Source organism: Limanda limanda, chromosome 11 (genome assembly GCF_963576545.1).
Source record: "Limanda limanda chromosome 11, fLimLim1.1, whole genome shotgun sequence".
Classification (NCBI taxonomy): Eukaryota; Metazoa; Chordata; class Actinopteri; order Pleuronectiformes; family Pleuronectidae; genus Limanda; species Limanda limanda.
In genome coordinates this window covers 10,997,195-11,015,386 of record NC_083646.1, presented here as the reverse complement: position 1 = coordinate 11,015,386, position 18,192 = coordinate 10,997,195, and the positions used below count along the sequence as shown (strand labels likewise).

The 18,192-nt window shown below is 46.1% G+C and overlaps 1 protein-coding gene across 1 annotated transcript; it reads right to left on the bottom strand.

The window, feature by feature from the left end:
• Nucleotides 1–761: 761 nt before the first annotated feature.
• il11a (interleukin 11a) lies at nt 762–6,755 on the bottom strand. Its single transcript, XM_061080785.1, has 5 exons — nt 6,357–6,755; nt 5,444–5,601; nt 2,595–2,690; nt 2,304–2,465; nt 762–2,144 (listed from the first exon to the last, which is right to left on the bottom strand). The coding sequence occupies exons 1-5, from the start codon at nt 6,361–6,363 to the stop codon at nt 1,965–1,967; spliced, it is 603 nt and encodes a 200-aa protein (XP_060936768.1). The 5' UTR covers nt 6,364–6,755; the 3' UTR covers nt 762–1,964.
• Nucleotides 6,756–18,192: the final 11,437 nt, after the last annotated feature.

Genomic DNA, 18,192 nt, shown 5'->3' with positions numbered 1-18,192 from the left:
AAAAAATTATAAATTAAAAAAAAATAAAAAAACAGATAAATGACAGAAAATAAATGAGAAGTACGTTTTCACCACTTTCTAATTTTCTGAAAATTTTGGTAAGAATTTGAGCATGTTAAAGCCCTCAAAAAGCCAATTAATTTGCCTCAATGTCTGTCAGTGCCTGTCAGTGTTCGGGCCCTAATTACTGTATATTACTGGCAATACCAGTAATTATTGTTCCCTTCATCTCTGCCAGACATTTTATTTGGTATTAATATTTAATCATTGACACACCTATTTTTGCACCTCTGTCTCACAGAGTTCCCTTACTTGTGACTCCTTCTTTTTTTCCACTGCTAAAAGGTTTTTTGGGTAGTATTTCCTTTTCGAGGATTAAGGGCAGAGTATGTCGCACCTTATTAAGCCCTATGAGGCAAATTATGAGTCCCAACTTGATTGATTGAAGTGAATATGTTAATTTGGTGCATCCCACCACTAGTTGATGATGCAGGTTATGTGGAGCATGCAGATCAAAAGAAACACTCAGATCCATTGTGCACATTCTTTAGAATTTATTTCACCAAGGCACATATTTCACATTGAGGCCAATCAGTGTGTGGAAGACGCAACTTGATGTTACAACAATAATTTAAACATGATAATAATAATAATAATAGTAAATAGTAAATAAGAATCGAAAACTGTATAAAAGTACAAAAGACAGGAGACTTGCTCCGCTGCAGCACAAAATAAATAGTTCCACCAAGATACTTAAATAAATAGTCAATACTGTTACAAATACTAGAATAGGAATTAACAAAAAATTATAGTGATAAAATTGGTAAAGCAGACTACATTATATTGTAGAAAACAACATAATACACAAAGCACTGTATACAACAATTTACATTCTTGTAAATGTATGTACACCTGTACAGAACATAGTGTCACAATACATAGTATTTTAAGGCTTTGGGTGTTAAAGTAAAGAAAACTAACAAACAAACTTTTCTACCCCAAAAACCACATGTTCAAAATCAGGCATCTCTCTCATCCAAGAGGCTAATCCTAACAAGTTTGTGCAAAGAATCTAATCAGGTCCATCAGTGCTCAGCAACAGGGCACATTCATACAACTTTACCACAATGTGAAATATGCCTCCTCATGCAGAATGGGGAAAAAAGGCCTAAAAACTCTGCCTGTGGTAGAAGAGTTGACTTCTTTTTGACTACCATCCTGACATTAACAAATTAAAACAATTTCACATGCCACCAATTGGTTCGTTAATACACGATACGTTAAACACTGTTAGAAAATGACACTTTTATCATCTAAACTGTTTATTTTAAGGGCACTGTAAGTGATAAGATTGTGAAAACTTTGGCTATGCAAAACTATTTGCTACATCTACAGGAAGAAGTATTGGCTGAAGAAATACAATTAAATTAAGTTAAGTTTAAAACAAAAGTAATGATCAGAGCTACAGGTTCAGGAAGTGCTACTGTGTTTGTCTTGAGGATCAGTGAGACACACTACAAAAAAAGAAAAGTTGACAAAAGATGCGGGCAAATAAATTCACGTTAATACAGAAATAAAGAAGAGAGTGACACATTACGACGTCAAATAAATAGAATTAAATAAATTACCGACAGTCAATAAATAAATAAATACATAAATAACATGGTCATGAACAAGGCCTTAAGGAGAATGTTTGGGGAATGGTGAAGTGATCATCATAGTTAAACCGGCTGTTTGCTTTAATGGGGGAATCTCGATGGTCGTAAATGGCTGCAGTGTAGCGCATCCTCATTGGCTCTGGTAGAAAGACACATTCTTCAACACTCATGTCACTGGTTGATGTTTTGGCCTCTTGAGGGACGCTGTTGACTGCAGTGCACACTGACATGGTCCTTGTTCCCCTTTTGGCTGAGGCAGGACTCCATGTATCCTCATGGCTCTGCAGCCAAGTAGTTCTCGGATCATCATTGGACTGCAGTCGCTTTGGGCTTGAGGCTGACGAACGCTCTGTATGCCCAATCACAGAAGAGCTTAAAGTGTTGGAGGAGCTCGTGGCTGGACTGCAGCACGTCGAACTGATAGGGGAGGTGAGGGGGGAGAGAGGGGACCGCCTGAGTCAGCCTCGGCGCTTCAACTCTCAGCATCTGTGGACAAGAAGACAGGCATGATTAATTTATCGCAGGGGAATTTAAAAGCGAGAGCAAGCTCCTCCAAACTTTCTTTAACATTGCGTCATAGGGCTTTTTTTTGTTAAATGTTTATTTTAATCGATTTTTCAGAAGAAAGGAAACTAAGCTCTTTACCTGGCGGTGCAGCAGGTTGATGAGAGATTTCATTTCTCTGATCATCTCCACCAGCTTGGGCACAGCAGGGTGATGGTGCTTCTTTGAAACCTTGTTCAGCCACTCAAAGTGGTGCTCGTACAGCTTCAGGTCAGCGTGCAGCTGAGAGAGTGTGGGCTTCAGCTGGAAACAACACAGACATACTTTAGAGACTTAGCAAGGGTGTGGCAAGATGTTTGGAGAGAAACAGACCAGCGGCTCTTCCTTCACACACACGCACACACACACACACACACATTATCGGGGCATTACCTCAAGACTGTTGAGGTCATTGGCTGATCTGTTGCTCATTTCTGGCAGGGACCTGAACCTGTGGGGCTCCACTTCTGAGTCAAACGCATGCTCCCTCTGAAAGAGAAAACGAGACACAGAGCAGCTCATTAGTAATTTGCAGCAGCACAGTTTAACTCATCCTGAGACAAGTCACGGCAGCATGAGGAAAGTATTAGTGTGGCACCTCCATTGGATTGGATCGGACTGTTTTCGGTGCTTAGAGACAGTAGCTTTCACTGCCGGGAGTGTGGTTGATCGGGTCAGTGTGAGTTCACCCACATTCAGCCTCCCCAAATGTCAACAATAAGAGAAAATGACCTGAACCCACAGGATGTTTTCTACAGGGAGCGAGGATAACAACATATGCTGTGACTAAGAAAGCTCCAAGTGGGACAGACAACACAGGACTGTAGGGAAACTCCAGGGTCACAGCTATAAAAAGATGGAATGACGCAGTCCTGCTGCCCAGATTGAGTTGTGCCGTAAACTACGTCCAGACAGTACAAGTAGGCCCCATTGTGACCAGCAGGGGGGGATAAAGAACCTGAGAGTCCAGGGCTATTTAATTCTACTTCACTAAGGCAGTTAGGCTCATCGGTCGTACAATTTGGCTTTAAAGATGTTTTCCGGATTCACTAATGAGTGGAGATAAACAGAGATGCCGATGACCGATTGGCCTGCGTCATTTCCAACCAGCAGGGGAACATAACAACATCAGGATGGTGACGAGTGCTGAGAAATGATTTGTATAAACAGGTTGTGTGTGCTTAATGCTTCCTAAACCTGTTGTGCTGTTTTTCCTTGCTCCACAGTTGTTTGTGCTGATGTTTTCGGAGATGAATGTGTTGCTTTGTCTCTCATGTCGCTCCATCAGCCTTTGGTAAGAGCTCACTTATGTTTGTGGTCAACTGTTTTGTCTCTGTTGCCTTTGTCCTCTTCCATCCCTTGCTTCTTCTCCTCTGCTCCCCTCTCTCTCTCTCTCTCACACCAGGTGCACAAGCACATGCAACCTCACATGCACGAGTGCACGCATGCACACACATACACCACCGGCTTGTCATCTCTCTGATCTCTTCATCTCTTGTGGTTTCTGCTCCATCTTTCTCAGCCTTTAATTCTCCCTCTTATCCTCCCTTTTCTTGCTCTCTCCATCCCAGATTATGACCTCACCTGACAGAAGTCAGCATCCAGCTTCTTTCTTCCTGAATGCAAATACTGGAATGTGATAAATCTATTTTTTTTTGTGTGATTTTTATCAAGTCCCTTTGCTGTGGTGACCGAAAGCAAAACACTAAACACTGCACCTACACAACCGTGGCTATTTACAGGCCGAGTATGCACACACACTCGGCCACAAAAATGCATACACACAAACGTATGGAGACACATTTGCACTCATACAGTATGCATGCAAATACACACAGACTCACTCACACAGATACACAGGCGCTTCGGAAAACTTATATAGACCCATGTGTAAACACAAACGCACTTTTCTTCCTTTAAAGCATCAGTTTCGAGGCTTTTTTCAGGGACTTTCCATGGATTCCCATCGTATTTATCTTTCCAAACTCTGTCCTCCTTTTAGTGAAATTCCACACAATAAGGAAAAATGAATCTTCCACATTACTGAACACTGTCTGCTTCTGTCCCCAACACCCTTATATCATATCTGGACCCCAGGTTAGGCAACTACTACACAAAGAGTTGCGGCATTGTTATAAAACACTTTCTGAACAGTGTCTGCTTGTTAAAACTAGAGAGAGTATGCGGCTATATTTAATTTGATTTAATCCCCTGAACAAATGAGATAAAAGATTTGCATATTGCAAGAATAGAATCCGGATCAGTCATGTGTAACCAGAGATCCGGAGATATGATCCTGGTTTTTCTTTCACCTGTTAAAACAGTGTTGATATACAATCACCAGCTGGAGCCAAATCTTGGCTGAGTTCTTAAATTTGATTTTCCTATACCCGCTCGTCTGTCAACAAATTAAGATTTCAATCCTGAATTGTCGGCACGGTACATTCAAGTGATTCACATTTCACAGGAAAAGAAACTTCTTCAACACTCTCGACTCTTCCGCAGTCTACCAACAGAACACAAACATGTTTCTATATAAACAGGCATGTTGCACACTCTGCTGTCACTTTGCAGATGACATGCTCAGAACTTCAGCCTTAGTTGAATATAGATACATGTTTGTAATTGTAAGTTTGTATTCATTTCAGATATTGAACTGATTCCTAGAACTTTGTTTTCACCATGTCATGTCTTAACCATCACTTTAAATAGGTGTTAATTCTACTAAATTCCGTGAGTCTTGATTGGCCAATCTTCATGCTGCTGCCTTCAGTCAGGTGACCGAACAGACCAGGAGGCTGCTGAGTCAGACCTCCCCTCCCTTTGGAGTCCGGTGTGGATTAAAAGTGAGATCACTCGGTCAAAATCAGCCCTGGGGCTTTTGCTGCCCTGATCCAAGCATGCAGACGGACTCCTGCCAGTGTGTCATTAATGAAAGCAGCTTAAGTCTGACTGAAGTCCTGAGCAAACCTGGTGTAATTTAGCAAAACAGAGTTTCCACTACATTGCACGATGCAAAGTTAAAGTGGTTTGGGGGTTAACTAAACTGCAAAGTAGCATCACCACCAAAATCCAATTAGGGAGAGATCTGTCATGGCAGGCTGTGGTGCAATGACCAGCATCCTCTCCCGCCCTCACACTAACAATTCAATTAGCACAGAATGACCTGTGGCACTCATTAGTGTCTCCACCAATCGGATGCTGAGGCTGGTTATCATTAGGACAGCATCATATTCACTTACCAGCAGTTCCTGGGTGAGCTTCATTAGGTTTTTGGTCTGATTGGACAGCTTATCCATGTCAGTGGGCCGCCGATGTGGTGCTGGAAAGGCAGACGTAAACACTGGCAGCTGAGCCAATAGCAGCGAGAAGAGGAGAGATGAGGAGGAGTCGAGCAGCACTGTAGGAGCAGAGCAAAACGGAAGCAATTAGTGGAAAGGCGCTGTCATCTCGCCATGATGATAATGACCTCAGGCCACGGCTGTCAGTTCTAGGGGGAAGATATTGCACCATAATATAAACAATAGCTCCAGACTTGGCAGAGGAGTCCTGAAGAGCTTCAGTGTCAGAGTCATGTTTTCACAGGCTGAACGCAAAATAATTAAATCATTAAAAGCCGGGCCCTGACACTGAATATCAGCATCGCTCCTTCACCATAAGCAATGCGATGAATGCAGCGGATTGTCACACCTGCAACTGGATAGGTGTGCGCGAGTTGGTGGTATAAATTATATAGACCAGGCCAAGTCGACTCTTAACAGTAAGCTCATTCATTCTGCCCCCTTTCAAGTTCAAATACAAGGTAAAGTATTAAAAGGGAACCACAGCGGTGTTGAAATGATGAATGCTCGGTAATTACAGGTGAACCACAAGAATCGCAGCCAAAATAACACAGCAGGAGCATCCGAGCGCCTTGTGCCTGTGCAACTTCAACAGCTTGTGGGGAATAAAGCTGCCTGTGCTCCAAGGATCATCAGCATTATCAGCAAAGTCCTGACTTGTTTAGAAATTAATAAATGATGAATACTTGTACAGGGAAGATAGTATAGCTTCCATATAAAAGTTACATAAATATCATAAAAGTACAATTTAATCATATTAAAAACATAACTGGACACATTGGAGAATAAAATCCAATAAAAAAAAATCACTTACATTTCATATTGGTCTCCAATAGCAGACAGACGTGGATAAATAAATAAATAGAAATACAATAAATAAATTGAGCTGTCCGGATGTTGTCACGTGCTCCGGTCCCTTCTTCTTCTTGTCTTCCTCTTCTTCTTCTTCTTCAGACAGTTGTCAGGACAGAATGAATGAGAGGGAGAGAGAGAGAGCACAGTGATGGCTGGAGCTCCCACCGGAGAGAGAGAGAGTAAGAGAGAAAGTGTCAAAGTCAAACTTTCTGTCTTTAAAAAGCAGAGTTTGGAGATGAGCCCCTGTGGTTCTTTATGGAGGAGGCTGAGAGACACTGACAGGCAGCGTGGAGAGAGAGGGAGAGAGAGAGGCAACAGGAGTGCAGAGGAGAGAGAGAGAGGATGCGAGTGTGGTAAGTCCAATATTTTGCGCGCAGTGAAGTGTTTAGGCTTGTTTAAAACTTCCTTTATAAAGACGTCGGGCCTATGACACATCGGCAGTGACTCACTTCATTCATAAAAACACACACACACACACACACACACACACACACACACACACACACGCACACACGCGCTCTCCTCTCCTCTCTCGCTCTCTCTCTCTCTTTCCCTCTCTCTCCTCCCCTCCCTTCCCTGCTGCCTGTCTAAAAAAATGTTCCGTTGTTTTTTTTTTTTTTTCTTCTTTCCTTTCCTCTATCACTTTCTCCGGTCCCTATCTCCAGCACTTCCTCCGTCGCATCCCGCTACCTGCGCCAATCAGCCCCATCTATACCTCCCTTTTTTTTATCTCTACATCTCCAAATCTCTTCCCCCCTCTCTCACCCTCTCTCTCTCTCTGTGTGTGTCTATCTATCCCTGCAGACATTTTAAAAAAGCCCATTGTTTTCATGTGTATCAGCACATCTCCTGTAACCATGTATCTTCCAGGGCTCTACTTTTACCTGGCCTGTCTCTCTTTTTTGTGTTCTTCCAAGTTGAGATGTCACTGAAAACAATGTGTTGTTTATTATTTTTCATTTTTCCGATTTCTTTGTACACATTATGGCTCATACGCGCCGCAAACACCTTTCCTCTCCCATATTTCTCTCACCCCTTGCTCTCTTTTTCTTTCAGAGCCCCTCCTGAGACAGCAGCCTGTTATTTCCACTGCCCCCCCCACCCTTCTCTCTCTCTCTCTCCCTTTTTTTTCTTCACTCCTTCTCTCCCTCTACAGGGTGAAGGAAAGAGTGAGGAGTGAGAGACGGATAGGAGCAGGGGAGAGGTGTTGTCCAGACCAGAAGGGGCCTCTGAAAGTGTTGCATAGAAACAGTGAGCGGAGACACACACACACACACACACACATACTGTGCACACACATATATACATGTACACACACAGACACCGAAAAACATACACAAACTTTGTACACTACAGGACATTTACTTACAGACACACACTGAGCGGTTGGAGTGGTGGGGTATAGGTGATGGGGTCAAAACATTAGATACACACATACAAAATACTCTAAGTCAATGGATTTACACACACACACACACACACACACACACACACACACACACACACACACACACACACACACACACACACACACACACAGGGTTGGGAAGAACAACTTGATGCTCCAACAAACCAAAACACACACAGAGAAACACCAGCACAGAAACACACACACTATACGTGCAGAATCACACACACACACACTGACTGTAGCAGGATTTGTCACACTCTGTGTTTCTCTCTCTCCCACACACACACACACACATGGCACCGTGGAAGCACTCAGTCAGGTGCAGTAAAGCATGGCCTACTGTTGCGAAGGGCAAAAATGAGTATCAAGTTGTCACAGTGGGACAGTTAGATCATCATTCTGTATACATAGTCTCAAACACGCAGGCACACACACCCACACACACACACACACACACACACACAAAGGGAGAGAGAGAGAGAGAGAGAGACCAGGGAAAAGGAAGAAAGCGTTTTGGAGTCTGAGTGTGAGATTAGGGGACCCTCATTCACAGACACACACTCATGGTGTGGTTAGAAAATAATTAGTGGTGGGCCTTGTATACGCGCACACTCATACGCAGATACACACACAGAGTTGCCAGTCCAGCGGTGGGCCTACACAGACAAACAAACACCCTCCAAATGATGCAGGCCCGGTGGCAGCGAGTGGGTGGCAGCGCTGTTGTGGTGGAAGAGGGTCATGCTCTGTTTTCTGGGTTCAACGGCAGAGAAGAAAAGCAAGGACAAGGAGGTGAGCCGGAGAAGAAGGAGGAGGAGAGGAAATAGATGATGGTGGTTGGACGTATAGGGAGATATTGACACACTCGCTCGTTTTAATTTCCCACATCAAAGGGCCGTTTGAAGACACAGCTGGGGAGAGAAGAAAAGAAAGAGTGAAGTTAGTCACTCTCCCTCATTCCCTCATGATGGGGGTCTCCTGGGTGGTTCTGAGGCACAGGCCGTCCGCCAGCGCTGATCACTCACACACTTATGACCCGGGTTGGGTGTGTGTGTGTGTGGGAGTGTGTGTGTGTTGCACTTGCGTACATGTTGGTGTGCAAAGTCGAAGAAGTTATGTATCTTTGTTTAGACTTTTGTTTTTGTGTGTTTGAGAGGGAGCACACATTGGCACATGCCTGTTGGAAAAGGGGGAATCCAGGGTTTGTGTAAATGGGTGTGCATACAGTATATGTGTGTAATTATGGGTATGTGGTGGTATAAGTGCGGTGTCTGCGTAACGTGCATGAGCATCAGTGTTTGTGTGTGCGCCCGTCTGTGTGTGTGTGTTTGTGTGTGGCCTTCATATGCTTCCCATTACATCACCAATCTAGGAGGAGAAACAGAGTGAGACACTCAGACGACGACCTCAAAGACATCAGAGAGGAAGGGGAACCTGTGACAGGGCCTGCCAGCCGGGCCGCGCTGCCAGACAAACTTTACTCACACAAGCTTCACTCAATTCAGTCATGCTTTACACTGGGTTTCCTGTGCGCCGCGGCATGTATTCACACATTATTACGTAGCCTTCAAATCATTTGAATGCCTCACACTCTTCGCTCACCTTGTGCCGGGGCCGTTAATCCGCACAATCGCCTGATTCATTCACCATTCGCCAAAGTCAGGTTAAAAAAACGTCGAGTATTAGCTTAATACTCTTCATGGTTTATTTAACCGACAAGGAAGTGATTGAGCAAGAATGGTGTTTTTTATATGTCGGGGATTTTTGCTCAGTGTTTCTTTAGTGTGATTAAGGTCGCGGTCCGATCATGAGAACAAATACCAAATCAGCCCATTCTGATCTTGTTGGTTTTCCCATAAATGTTTATTACTCTGGGTTCATTTCCATGTCCAGGTGGATGATAAAGCAGTCGTGTGGATTTTAGGGTTACGTCTCATGTTCTGCTTACCTCAGAGTGTCGTAGGTAAACAGTGCGCGTGTTGGCCGTGACGCAACACCGCCTCGATGGTAAAAAGGATTATGGGACAAGTAGTTGTAATGAATTCATCATTTTTATGTTGCTCCCTCATTTCCTCCAGGGAATTCCAGCAGGTCCCAAGTAAACAAACGAGGAGATTACGCTCAAAGGGAAAACCAAAGGTCCGACCAATTACTGTTAATATTTACTCTCCTATAACACGACACTTTCAAGTTTCCCCACGACCTCCTCCCCTCCTCTTCCTCCGTACTTCGTCATCCTGTCTCCCATTCATTCTCTCCCCTTTTCCTGCCAAGTGCGTGACTCCGGTGGGGTATGCTATCTGCGGGGTTGTCATGGTAACTTAACCCCAACTCTCTGCCCACCGCCATGGTCTCCTCATCCCTCTTTTCCCCTCAGCTTACCCCCCCCGCCTTATACTTCAACCTGCGTCAGAGAGTGAGTCCGTTAATAGTTCAGTGGGGGGGGCGAATGGAGAAATAGTGACACAGGGGGGGGGCGGCAGTCATTGGACAATAAAGTGACGTTTCTGACTTTCTCCTCCTCAGTGTCAGAGATCACTGTTAATCCGCCTTTGTCCCCTTTAAATGGATTTATGACAACAGACCCTCCTCTCCAGCCCCCACCCCCCCATCCTCTTCATCCTCTTCATCTCAATCTCCGCTCCCACCAGAGAGTCTTTACTCGAGAGAAAACTCCCCATGGACGTGATTTGCAAATTATGCGTGTCAATTGCTCGCTTCCTTTTCCATGGACGCGGCCCACTTCAGACAGATATAGCTGTTGTGCATCTGTTGCTTTGCCTTTTTTATTGGACCATTAAAGGAGGACATTAACCAGCATCATTACTGCAGGTTTCCTCCACTGGCTCGGCTCACAGAGCCATGCAAAGGGCAGGATGCAGGGATGAAAGGGAGAGAGCGAGAGGCTCTCCCGGCAGAAACGAGGGGAGCAAAACGTTTGAATCAGCTCTCTATTAAACACACATTTTTACGAGGCTTATTTTGTTTGGAGGCCAGGGTCCACAGTGTGGGACAGAATGTGTGTGCGTGCGTGCACGTGTGTAACAGTGACTGCGAGTCCCAGAAGCCCCTCCCCTCTCTGACTCGGCGTGGCTCACCTGCTCACGTTTCCCCTCGACACTCTCACCGCGTCCAAGCAGCTTTGTGTCTGCCAGCGAGGAAATCTCTGAATGAACTTGTTGAAGCAATAGTTCACAGACAGTGTGTGAGAGAGGGAGAAGAGGGAAAGGGGGGAGGAAGGGGGGGTTCAGGGGGAAGCAGGCTACCCACGCAAAAGGAACTTTTTACTGTGCAAACACACTTTCCATCTACCCATGCTTGCTCCGTCCGTCTCAGACTGGTGTTAATGCAGTGGAGAGCCCGGGCCTGTCTCAGAGCTCCCTCCCGCTCCGCTCGCCGCCATTCTCAGTCGCCCGAAACATTCTTTCCTCCCCTGTCATTGCGTGTCCTGTCTGCATCCCTCTCTCCCTCTCCTCTCCTCATCCTCGTTTCAAAGTGCTTCCCTTTGCTCTTTCACGCACTCCCTCACCCGCTCGCTCGCTTCCACTTCACACCCCCTGTCTCCTGCTGGTCTCTCTCTCTCTATTTCATCTGTATGCTGTCTGGTGTGCAGAGGGATCGACGCAATATAAACAGTACAAGCTTTAAACAATCAGAGCATGTGTAATCGAACATGATGTGCAACGTGTGAACCACTTGTAGCACCTGGATGCTACATCTCTGCTCCACTGACCCTCTATATAAAACTTCTGTTCAAAAAAAGAATAGAAAGAGGAGGGTGAAAGTGCAGAATCTATATTTGGTGCATTCCTCAGCACGCAGAATAGTTCCCTCGGAGACATTACTTGTGCATTGTCGTTCTTTCTTTGTCCGTCTCACACCGTTTTTCGTGGTGAGTTACTACGTGTTTGCCTGAGTGATGCACACTGTATTAGATCTGACCACTGCTCTCCGTGCGTCTGCGTCAGCCACACACTGAGTCCGTTGTCATGTTATTCTACGGAAGCTGAGGGATGCTGACAAACAGTCAGGGGAAACGGGAAGGAGGGTGTGTGTGTGAGTGAGTGTGTGTGTGTGTGTGTGTGTGTGTAAGGGGGCCTGGAGACACGACGGGAAAGAGTGAGGGGAGCGGGAAGACAAAAGGAAGAGGACTGGTGTGACGTCGCAGTTTGCCCTACAGAGTGACTTTGTCAACGTGACGTGACCTCAGTCACATGGAGGGGGGGGGGGAGACGATGCCCTTTTGCAGACGGATGGACGCACATACACACAAACAAACTCGCACAAACACACATATGCTTACGTCTGTGAGACAGTTCCCCCCCAGCATTTAAAACAATTTATAACCCACTAGACCCTTTAACCTGACAAGGCCTGGCTGTTTCTTTGAATGCTGACGCACTTCAGGCCCCTTCATTCCGGCCTATTCATTATATTAACGCTCATTACACGCTGACAATCATAAATCAACCTCCCACAACAATGATAGCAGATAACACAACTTATAACACAGCACACAGCCAGCTGTAATGATTCTACTGTCGCTGCGCCAACTACTTCCTTTGCGTCAGCAACGAGTGTGTAAATTTCATCATAAATAAGAGCAAACACAGGAGAGGAAATTTCATATCCGCACGTTGTCACTGTTTATGTTTTGAAGACGCGTGCTGACGCGGGATCAGGGAGCTCAGCGCAACAGTCGGGAAGCAGAGTGCATTAGAACATGTTTGGAAATCAAAAAAGACTTCTCTCCACATTCAGTAGGCTGTGCTTTGACCGCACAGGGAGGGGAGGTGGACCTCAAGTTCACTGAAATGTCAGTTTTGGTTTGAAGTCACTTTGACTTAAAGCGGTGCAACACGGCACAGAAGATACACTGTCTCGCTTTTTTAGATTCAAGTTTCTGCTGCTGTCATCGCAGTGCAGTTTGTTCTTTTTGCACTCTCATGCGGAAAGAAAACATTTACAGTGAATGTTTACATAAACAGAATTATCTATCCCTCATACTTCTGGGACTCCTTATCTCTGGAATAGGGAAAGTAAGATATGGAAGTTCTGTTGTTGCATTCTTCTCAACCGCCATTATCATTATCTCCAAGGCTGATGGGCATCGTTGTTGTTCATCTGCACGACCCGTCACAGCCCCGTGGTCTCTTCAGTTTTATTTTTTTGACCTTTGTTCATTGTGGGATTCACAAAAGCTTCGGTTGAACAACCACCTTCATCATTGGAAGTCTGTGACTAAGAGGAATGATATGGAAAGTTATTTTAATCTCTCTATTCTTGTCCCCAATGTTTATGAGCACTCTGACCCTCTGCTGTTCCCAATTAGCCATAAATTGCTCTGTTGGGAGGTATTTAACTAACATGTCATCTTCCATCAATAACAGTCTGTGAGTCAAGGACTTCTAAATGAAAGCTATCCAGAATTTTTCTATTTTTGGCACTGAGTTCACACGCCTAACCATTACGCCCCCGCCGCCACTGTCTCTTTATGTCTCCTCCCTTCCCTCCCTGGCTCCTCATCGTCTTTCTTTTCATCAATCACATTGTCCATCATCATCACAGGGGTCACCAGTGGATGAATGAATGGTGTCGTTGGCCTCTGCGTCTGCCTTGTATTACAGACGCCCTCACATCTGGCTGGACCCCTGGTAGTGCCAGGAAGCATGCCAGGAATGCACGGTATGGCCCAGTGAGCGATAAGAAGGAAATTCCCCGCAGGCGACTGGACTAAAAGCCAAGAAACAACAGGCCCACGGACAATCACCAGGGAGAAATGAAAGGGATGACGACAAAGAGTGGGATGGGGAGGGATGGGACAGGATGCCTGGACAGACGCAGGTCTAGGTTGGACATTAAGACAATAAACACTGAGAGTGGCTGTCCAGAGCTGAGAGTGACGACAAGGATGGAGAGGTGACACATGATGAAAAGAAAGGAATGGGAAGGATTGGGATGGGACGACTGGATAGAGATAGGCGAGAGGGTCAGGGAGAAAAGGTGGGATGAGGAAAAAACGAAGTGATGCCATGGAAGAGAGTGACCGAAGCAAAGATAGCAACTGCGAAGACGTCAAACAGACTATCAGCCATATAAAGGGTGTTGGACGAGAGCAAGGGACAAGTGTGGGACAGGAAGAGAGCACAGCGATAGGGGCTCGCCACAGGAAAGGTTGACCCCTGTTAATCGGTGACAGTGAGTGTGAAGAGGACGACAGGGACGCACCTCACAGAGGCAGATTTCTGACTGGTGAGTCCCCAGGTTTGACTGACGGCACCGATTAATGAATCACCGGTCCGGCTTTTCGACAGTGTCCAACACGGTGACATCTGCAGAGGCTTTTCAAGTTCAGTTTGATCAGCGAACACAACTTTGCCAAACCCTGATCCAGATTAGCTTCCCTACTATGGACTTACATCACGTTACATGAGTGGCCACTAACAACTCTACATCCCCTCTTGTCTGGCTGCTGATGCCGGTTTTCAGGGAGGCCAGAACTGTTTTGAGCTGCTAAATTGCACCAGTGGGGATTGGATTACCTACCGCCAGGGTAGTCCCCCCCCCCCTCCTCCCTTCTAGGTTGCCTGTTTCTCTAGGATTACATCAGAGTGTAGGCTCCTTCATCTGTGAGTAAGCACATACCTCGCAGTCACGGGGGAGGTCAGAAACATGTCTAATGTGTTAGAACAGAAAGGGGATAATGGGATATATGAACGAGGGCAGGAAGTATAAACAGTGTTTGCTGTGCATGGTCTTGTATTCATCTGCAACGGAAAGATAAGAGATACAGAGGCCGGTTGATCCCGCTGATCTAGTTTCTGTTTATTCGTTGCTATCTGGCCAGGACCCAGTCTTTTCTGAATTCAGATCATAAATAACGAACAACCTGGAAGGAAACGAAACATTATCCTTATAACTCCCCAGGGTGTCTTATCTTGTATGACAATGATTCATTCCTGTAATATGACAGCGTAGACTTCAGCCAATTACAATAACAAAATGGAGATAGATAAACAATATTCGCCGCCACAATCTGGGCTTCTTTCTCTCAAAAGCCACGTACTAATTAATCTTCAAAGTAAAAAGCATTCTTGCGTGACAAAGCGAGTCTTGTAAGTCGCCATGCAGATCGAATCAGAGCACTCTGCCGGGTCAGATCAACATTGTAAAGCTTAATAGAGATACAGTAAGTGCAGAGCAATCTGATGAGGGGCAATATATGAGACCCCATTTGTACTTTATGGTGTGGTTCTACAGAACCAATTGGGGTCGGGATCTGATCCAGGGAACATGAACCAAACAACCTCTTACTTGTGTGTTAAGGTCACAACCTCACATAATTATTCAGGGTGCTCTCACACTCGACCGAACCGACCCTAGAAGATGCTAAAGGTGCCACAGTAATAAGTTCCAACACTCTTTTGGATGGTGCGAACTTTTGGACGAGCTACAGGAAGTTAAGGAGAGATGAGAATGGACGCCCGCCTGTAAACCAATCAATGTCAAGTCCGGGGAGACGTGGCACACGTAGGTGCTGACGACAGGATGTAGGTGTGTAGAGAGAAAGTTCTGCTGTGCACTCGCAAAATTGCAGTGAAACCAAAACTAACCGGATCAAATACGCACAATGGAACAAAAACATCAGCCCTGTTTCGAATCCTTTATCCGGACTTTCAGGTGTGAAAACGCCCTTTGTGCGGTTCCCTGGCTTTTTGACCACGTGAAACAGCTGACACAAGGCAGAAGAAGGTGGGTGTGTGAGTTCTGAAGCGAGCCAGTGAAAAGGCACAGGCAGACAAGAAGGAGAGGTAACTTTCTTCTTGGTAACTCCATTAAAAAAGAACCCCTGGGAAGTTTGGACGACTGACAGCTGAGGTGGAGCCTGGGGCACCCGGGCAGGAGGGAGAGTGTTTTGATGTGTTTATGTGTGTGTTTCCCTTCACTAATGGGTCTTATGTACTGTATTTAGCTGCAGGGTCTTCTCTCAGATCGTCATTGAGAGTGACGGGGGGTTCACTCAGGGTATAGGAACAGGCCTCTGGGATAACCTGTGGAACACCCCCGTTATCCTTGAGGGAGCAATGCCTTTGAGGTGCTGTCCCCCGCCACCCTTCACCTTCAATGTGCCGAATCAGTGGAAGGCAGAAACTCAGAGAGTATCCCTGACACTAATATGGAAAAAAGCCTGTTTGGAGCGAATATAAGGGCAAATATTATTCTTCCTGAGCGTAACCACGGCGAGCACCTCTGACCTGGCAGTGAGAGTGCTGAAACAAAAAGCCCAAAGACTTTTTCTGCTCCATCAAAGGAGAGCTACATAAAATAAACACGGCCATCAGATTACCACGCTGAACACGGGCCGCGTTAGCCTGAGCTGGCCGCCCTGCCGCCCAACCCCATTGCTCTATGGGAGTTAAGTGTGGGGTCTGCTCAGTCAACACCATGACGCAAAATGGAACAAGCCTCTGACAGAAGCCCCAGGCTGATGGAATAAGGCCCCTACCCACAGGCCCACAGGCCCCCCGGCCCGAGAGAAACGTACCGAGCAAGAACGAGAAAGCGAGAGAGACGGGAAAACAGGAGGAAAGAGAAGGAAAGGAAAAAGGAAAGGTGGATGAGGACATTTTGTCAAAGAGGAAAAGACCACCAGCCCCATGCTGGTGGCACTGGTCATGTCCTGAATTGAAAGTCACCCACATAAACGCACTGCTGCTCAGCATTAGCAGGACAGAGCCAGCAGTGGAGAGGGAGCCGGGCAGGGCAGGGCAGGGCAAGGCAGGGTACCGCGGTTGGTGGTGGTGGTTGTAGCTGCCAGTGAGACTCTGAGGCTTAGCTGGCTGGTCCACTAACACTGGACACCCTCAGCCCAGAGGATCTGACCTCACAGGGGTTCTTTATATCCCCGCGTGCGCCTGTGTGCATTTGTGTGTAGGGGCACGCATGTGTGCACCAAAAAAAGAGAGGGAACAGTTTGTTTGTTTATGTGTGTATTTCACATTTGGGTGACGCAACTGGGGGGAAAACAGATCTGTCCCTTGAGGAAGACCAACGTTTTTCTCTTGGCCCTTTAGTCACCTCACTGAGGCCCTGCTGTCCATTTCATCCCCGAGTCTCCCCATCTCCAGCCTTGGCCACAGTCTGCCGTCTGTCTGCGTCTCACTGATTTCCCTCCAGTCACCTCTGATCTTCTCTCCAGTTGTCTCAAACCTCACACCGATTCCTACACCCCCAGTCTGACTTTTTGTCTGTGACCTAACAGAGAATCCCTTGCTCCCTTGTTTCCTCCTTGGCCCTGAACACAGGCTTTAGCCTGGAGCCACACGGAGTTGTTCCCTCTGACGCGGATCCAGCGTAGAGTCTCTTACTCTCTGATGACTGTGCCTCATACGGCCAGGTTCTTACATATTTTCTGGGAACCAAAATGAGAAATCTGTCTTTGTTTCTACTGAGTCACAGCCATATTACTAATATTAGTTCTTGTGCACATGGGTGATCTGGATAAATACAATTCATGTCCCAGCTGGTACAGGAAAACAGATTCTGCATATATCTGGTGCGATGACTGCGTTGCACTTAGCCCTCACACTTTCCTCTACAATTTCCCGATCAAACGTGTCTCACAGCCTCCATCAGTGGCCACACAGTCATCGTATTCTGTCCTTTCCCCTTACGTATGTGTTGAAAAACCTCCTTATACTGCGGGGTTTATACGATGACGCAGGGCTCAGGTAAAGTGTTACCAGATCACAAATAGATACTGGGGCAGCGCCAGGCTGTAGCTGTTAGTGCTAAGTGTGAGAGCCACGGGCCTTTTTTTCTGGTTCCTGAAAATGGCTCCTGTGTGCAGCAACAATGAGCGCAATCACTGTGGTCCACTGGGCCTCACACCGGCAGCATTGCATTACCGCGCTCTGCCTCCCTACTGTTCCCCTTTTCTTTTCATCCTCCTCTCTTTTCTCCTCTGACTCAGCTGTTTTGTAGGAAACTCCGTCTCTTTGAAGAAGGGAAGAATCTTTCATTACTCGACAGCAGGGAGAGAGAAGGAGATGATAGGGAGAGAATAACTGGCCCATTGTCCTCGGCCTCCTCCCTCCGTCCACCAGTGATAATTGTGTCGGGCTAATTACAGAGAGCCGCTACAGCAGGTGTGGGACTCTGCACCTGGGTACAGAAGTTGTGTGTGTGTGTGTGTGTGTGTTTGTGTGTGTGTGTGTGAGACAGAGAAACGTGTTTGGTGTGTGTGTGTATGACTACGCAATGCCGGGTGAAAGTGTGTGTGACATTCGGTCTGTGTCATTGATTGAGATTACAGAAAGCCATGTGTGTGTCATACGATTACTAAATCTTACATGTAACTTAATAGCTCTCAGACATTGGTCAC